The 6,882-nt window shown below is 33.3% G+C and overlaps 1 protein-coding gene across 1 annotated transcript in view; it reads right to left on the bottom strand.

Annotated features, from left to right (window-relative positions):
* Nucleotides 1–1,243: 1,243 nt before the first annotated feature.
* LOC111083203 (large neutral amino acids transporter small subunit 4-like) overlaps nt 1,244–6,882 on the bottom strand; it is a gene marked incomplete at its 3' end in the record, with an annotated part of 26,375 nt that continues 20,736 nt past the window's right edge. The window contains exon 2 of the mRNA XM_022379530.1: nt 1,244–1,395. Within this exon, the coding sequence (XP_022235238.1) occupies nt 1,244–1,395 (152 nt within the window). The remainder of the gene's footprint in view (nt 1,396–6,882) is intronic.

The raw sequence follows: 6,882 nt of genomic DNA, 5'->3' as shown, positions 1-6,882 counted from the left end.
GCCCAAGAGTTGGCGGTGGGTGGTGATGATAAGCTGCCTTCCCTCTAGTCTTACACTGCTAAATTAAGGACGGCTAGCGCAGATATCCCTCGTGTAGCTTTGCGCGAAATTCAAAAACAAACAAACAAACCATTAAAAAGCCTGTAACCTGTATTTCAAAGAAATTTGTCATAAAAATGATTTACGTTTAACCATTTTTCAGTTATTCCCATTATATCAAAATCCTCCATTCCTACCAGTGCTCTAAAGTCATCTATTTTAAACAAAACAAATTGATTGGATTAATGCTCTTCTCACGAAACAGCTTCCATCTTTTGTTGAATGATTTACTTTCTGTATTATTAAGTTGAGAAAGTGAACGTGAAGTAATTTTCTGAGCCTTCGTCATTTAATAGTCATCATTTGATAGTCACAGCACGTAATATATTTTAATAATTTATAATATAACACTACACATTTTTATGTATTTATTAACATATTTATACGCCAAATGAGTTAGCATTGGCTAAAGTGGAAGCTCTCCTCCTTTCAACCGTGGAGTCCCGTTGTAGCACGTTTGTCAGTGCGCAGTTTGACTTGTAGCAACCATTTTTACTTTTGTTTTTTTTACTCAATTATTATTATCGTTTATCTTATAACATTTTAAAATTATTTTAATTGAAACATGAGGTACAAAATGTCAACAAGATGATTTTATATTCTTACTTCCACTCCTATTACACGCTTCAAGGCTTTGGCACAGGTACTCTTCCCCCCACTAATCTCCTCAAGGCTCTTCTAATAAGGCAGAGTATCTTCTCCCTCTACTAATCTTTTCAAGGATTTTCCAGTAATAATTTCTGGTTAAGTTCAATTTAATTCAGATGACGCTAATGCGCTGTAATAAAGTTTATTTGCTAATCGTGACGTGAATATATTTGTAACACAACACAGTTGATATGCTGTTGAGGAGTAGCCAATTATTCCTGCCGTACGCCGTACACGCCAACCCAACAAAGATAATGATTAGTCATGTTTTACACGATCACAATAAAAAGGAAATATTTTTTTATACCGTTTACATGTTAATTAATGAACAACGAGTCTTTGTTAGGGTATTTTCGAAAATACAGTAATACAACGTTGTTTTATCAGCATATGCTCTTCGTGAGAGGATGGAAATGTTTGATATTAACGATCGTTATATTACTACAAGTTAGACATTTAATTCTGTAACGTTAACTTATGTGAGATTTGTACTTACTTAGCAACCAGCCTTGTATTCCTCAGACCCCATGTTTCCAAAAGAAAGCCCGAGATAACAGCAGAGGAACCGATACAAAATGATCCAATGGTATAAGCTAAGTTCAACATTCTGTCTTGGGCAACACATCCGGTAACTGTTTCATTTGTTGCCTGACGTATATTATATATATATATATAAAAAAGGTATTTAAATATTATTCGTTCTCAACTGCATATTTAAAGTTACTTATAAAACGTCACAAATAACTTACACGTTACATACTTTTCTATTCTTCTCTTCTTACCCAGAGATGGTTTTATCAACTACAATTCATAATCATATATCAACAAAACGTACTTTCACTAAATAATACAAAATAGTTACTTCAATGGGTGTAAATATAAGTTTATTAAAACCATGACCAAGTTTTCTTGTTTGTCGAAACAAGCTGTAATTAATTTTTAAAAACTAGTGATAGATCAAATATAAAAAGTTAATCTAAAACAAATCCTTAAGCTTAACAAGTAAATTGATAAACAACCCTAAAACGTTTATACTGTCGTAAGTGTATATGTTCTGAAGAAGGGGAGTATTCCTGGAGTTTTTTGGTTTTTTTTATTAGTCTGAAAGATAAATTATATTCCATAAAAGGGAGAGATTATTGTTTGGGGTTATGATAATAAGAAGCGTTAATCGTGGGTTACGCAGATGGTTTGAATTTCGGTATCATCTCTCAAAAACCCTCCTCCCATCCTAACATTTTGCTTACCCTTAATGTTTGTTTGTTTTGAATTTAGAGCAAAGCTACACGAGGGCTATCTGCGCTAGCCGCCCCCTAATTTAGCAGTGTAAGACTAGAGGGAAGGTAGCTAGTCATCACCACCCACCGCCAACTCTTGGGCTACTTTTTTACCAACGAATAATGGGATTGATCGGAACATTATAACGCCCCCACGGCTGAAAGGGCGAGCGAGCATGTTTGGTGGGATGGAGATTCGAACCCGCGACTCTCAGGTTGTAAGTCTAGTGCTGTATTTCGTCTCTGTGGTTGCGAACGTTATTTTACCTGTCTTACCTTTAATTGCTTCATTGCTGTGCAACATTAAGCATTTTATAGTTCATTGCTGGGCAACATTAAAGTCATTTTATAAATCGTAGTTCAGTAAAGAGTGGGAATAGTGAATCATTTCATCACATCCAAGACTTTTAAAATTACTTTTTTTTTTTCTGAAGTAATTTTATGTTTAGAAAGGAGAAATTATTGAGCCACAGTTTAGTTACACTAACGACCCCTGTCGTTGATTCTAAGACCTCATTTGTAGTAGACATAAATGCTTGAAACCAGTGTTTCTCAAAGTCATGCACTAGTTAATCTTATTTTGTTCGTTTGTCTGCGCTTTGACCACCACAAGTGTTGAAACCCGGTATTTAGAGTGAACCACTGGAGGGCCACCTGACTTGGAAAGAGGACAGAAATGAGATAAATTAAATATCATACAATTTAAAACTACTGAAAGAGTGCCAAAAAAAAATTTCAGACGTGTTTTTTTTTATATTATAATATACCGTGGATTTACCGAGAAAAGGTAATTTTGTCAGATATAATTGTTAATTGATTTCTATAAACCGACACTACACTTTTGTAACAATGCTCACTTTAAATCCACACTTATTTTTAGTTCTTCCTTTTGAAGATCATTTGTCATGCTGTGTTGTATCCTACAGAGAGCTTACTTCATCTCGTAATTCATGGCACGTGCACGTTTTACTGACGTCACGACAGTAGGAATTGCATCATTAAGCGTCCCTCGTGTGCCGTCATTTAAGTGTCTACTGACTGGGTGGTGTATACTGGTGTGAGTGGCTAAAACAGATGACGCCTCCTGGCGGCCTTTTCGGAGAAATTACTTGTGTTTAACTTCACGTGTTAACTAAATAAAGAATCAAGGACAACGTATTATTCTATTTGTTATATTTTCAGTTTCACAGTGTCCCGCTAGAAACCGGGTTTCAATACCCGTGGTGGGCAGAGCACAGATAGCCCATTGTGTAGCTTTGTGCATAACTTCAAAACAAACAAACAAACAGTTTCATAGTACTGTAATGTTGATTATAAAAGTTTACACGAATAAGTCCACACAAAAACTAATTCCAAAAAAAAAAAAAGGCCTAGCAATCTGCAGTTCGTGGGTTCGGATTCCCCGTTGTTGAACATACTCGCTTCTTCGGCAGTGGGGGACGTTATAATGTGACGACCAATCCTACTATTCGTTAGTAAAAGAGTAACCCAAGAATTGGCGATGGGTGATGTTGACTAGCTGTCTTCCCTCCAGTATAATATAGCTAAATTAAGAAACGCCTAGCGCAGATAACCCTCGAGTAGCTATGTACGAAATTCAAGACATAATGAAACATATATATATATATATCAGGGCCAAATTCATAAGATAATAACATTTTCCAGTTATGTTGTAAAAATATCGATAATTATGTTCATAATACCATAATTAGATACCAAGAAGATAACAAACATAAGTTATACTGTATCTCAAACGTTCTCCTATTGTTACCTTTTTTTTAGTGATATTTGAATGTATTCTGTTTATGCGACTTTAACCTGAAAAAGGGTTTTGGACCCGAAATGTTGTGTCAAATTAAAGTTTTTCTATATTTTATTACCATTGATATCAAGTGTGTGTTTATTTTTCTTAGACATAGGTTATACTTTACATATTATAATACATAAATAGGTTTAAGTACTTAGAATACATTTTAAAGATAACCTCCGAGTAGGTTTCTTCAATTTTTCAAAATACAATTTTTGCACACAAAAAAATGACTCCAAGTGGTACAGTGGTATGTCTGCTGAATCCGGGTTTCGATACCCGTAGTGGGCAGACCACAGATAGTCTATTGTGTAGCTTTGTACTTAATTAAAACTAATAAAATACATTATTCATGACCTATAACACAATTAATAATAGTTGGGTTTTATAAATGAACTCAAATTATTAATATTGTTACGACAGCGGGGGTCACGTGACGAGTATTCTAGAAGATTCGCTAGTGTGTTACGACAGCGGGAGTCAAGTGACGCTGGTAGCACGTGTTGAGAGTCTTAGAAGTTTCTCAAACAGGCAGTATTATCGTATATAAGTACGCTAGACAGTGAGAGAGACAGACAGGAGGCAGAGACGTAGCAGGCAGAGAGAAAGAAAGACAGCGATTACGGTCGGCGGGAACTGAGGATAGCAGACACAGAGATCGGAACTATAGTTTGCGGGACGGACAATTAAATCTAAGCGCAATAGAAAGTGAGTGAATTGTTCTGAACTATAGTGTGTGTAACTGTGAAAATTAAGTACATTACGAAGTTGTATTGAGGAAGAATAAACACGTTTTGTGAAGAAAGGACTTGTATCTTAGAAAAATTAACAAACAAACATACAGAGACGTAACAATATATTGTTTCGTTAGGATGAAATTTAATACATATTATTATGTGTTTAATCCAACCAAATGTAATGCTGCCATCTATAATATATCTTTGGGTTTAAAATACCAACACAGCAATAATAATTTTTAATTATATGCTTTACACTTCCTGTTGTGTAGAACTTATTGGGGGCACGTGCCTCCAGATCCCCAGCCCCTATTCCCTGTATATAGTACGTTATCAGAGCTATGCTTCGTTAATATTATAAATAAGTGAAAAAATTATTGAACGTAGAAAAATGAATTATTCCACGTAACAATTAAATGAAAAATTAAATCAGGGTCATGATTCCATATTTGCTGGTAATTTTAATTTTGGACCTGATTAAGTTTAGATTGAATTCAAACACAAAAGCATAATTTTTTTTTGGGGGGGGGGGATCAAAGTTCACATTCAAGAATCCTCTATTATAATCTGTTATTCAAATTTTACAAATGTTAAGTAGTAACATAACGAACGTATAATGAAATATATACTTTATTACATTAGTTGTTTGATACTTTCTCCCTTCTTATTATTATTATTCGTTATCGGAATTTGGGTCTTAAAGGCCTAAGAAGGTCAGGTTCTTTCTTCTACAAACACTCACATACGTTACTGTTTTATAAATACAATGTTTGTGCACTCGTGAAAGAGTTAATAAGGTTATAATTGTACTTTACCATATATGTATTACTGATGATAAATACGTTTTTAATATACAAAATTAACTGTGTTCTGCTTTTTAAAAGTAGAATTAATTTAGCAATCATTATGGTTACATTTCACGAACTTAAATATTTTATCAAATTAAAAATTTTCCTGGTTTTACTAAGTTTGGTGAGAAAATGGAACTTCAAACTTCATATTAAATTTGTTAACTACCTTCGCATCGTTTTTAGTTTGGAAAGGTGGATATCAGAGATAAAAGCGCTTCAAAAATACGTCATTAAATTATTATTTTTTGCTAATGCTTCTCAATGTCACAATTAGGCTTAGCAAACAAAATTCAATCTAATATTAAAGTGTATGCACTAAAGTCCTTCAAAAATTAGGTCACTATAACGGCGTATTTGTTTTAGCCTAAATTTCTATCTTCTTTCAAGTCTAACCTGATATGAAAGAGTTAACTTATCTGACGGTTTCTGTTATTTGTAATTTTAGTTAAAAATATTTTGAGTTATCATTTCATCACGCTTCAATAATCCAAACGTAGGTTCAACGAATAAATCAAGGATTACAAGTTTTTCAATCTAACAACTAAAATGTTAGGGGCGTTATCTGGTGGCAAATTGTGAAAACAAATTTAAATGCCGAATTGAACATGTCCAAAATGTGAAGTTGACTAACAAATCTGATAGTTTTTATAAACTTGGAAATTTCCCATTTGTAATTTTTGTGATTTCTGCTACACTGTAGAAACACATCGGTAAATACACAGTTGGTATATGATTTACGTGATTTCTGTTACACTGTAGAAACACATCAGTAAATACGCAGTTGGTATATGATTTATGTGATTTCTGTTACACTGTAGAAACACATCAGTAAATATACATTTGTTATATGATTTATGTGATTTCTGTTACACTGTAGAAACACATCAGTAAATATACAGTTTGTATATGATTTATGTGATTTCTGCTACACTGTAGATACAAATCAGTAAATATACAGTTGGTATATGATTTATGTGATTTCTGTTACACTGTAGAAACACATCAGTAAATACACAGTTGGTATAGTGTAACAGAAATCACATAAATCATGTAGAAACACATCAGTAAATATACAGTTGGTATATGATTTATGTGATTTCTGTTACACTGTAGAAACACATCAGTAAATATACAGTTGGTATATGATTTCTGTTACACTGTAGAAACACATCAGTAAATATACATTTGTTATATGATTTATGTGATTTCTGTTACACTGTAGAAACACATCAGTAAATATACAGTTGGTATATGATTTCTGTGATTTCTGTTACACTGAAGAAACACATCAGTAAATATACAGTTGGTATATGATTTCTGTGATTTCTGTTACACAGTAGAAACACATCAGTAAATATACAGTTGGTATATGATTTATGTGATTTCTGTTACACTGTAGAAACACATCAGTAAATATACAGTTGGTATATGATTTATGTGATTTCTGTTACACTGTAGAAACA

This window comes from Limulus polyphemus, unplaced genomic scaffold, assembly GCF_000517525.1.
Source record: "Limulus polyphemus unplaced genomic scaffold, Limulus_polyphemus-2.1.2 Scaffold8551, whole genome shotgun sequence".
NCBI classification, from domain to species: Eukaryota; Metazoa; Arthropoda; class Merostomata; order Xiphosura; family Limulidae; genus Limulus; species Limulus polyphemus.
The sequence above is the reverse complement of the archived record's forward strand: the minus strand, read 5'-3'. Positions and strand labels throughout refer to the sequence as shown.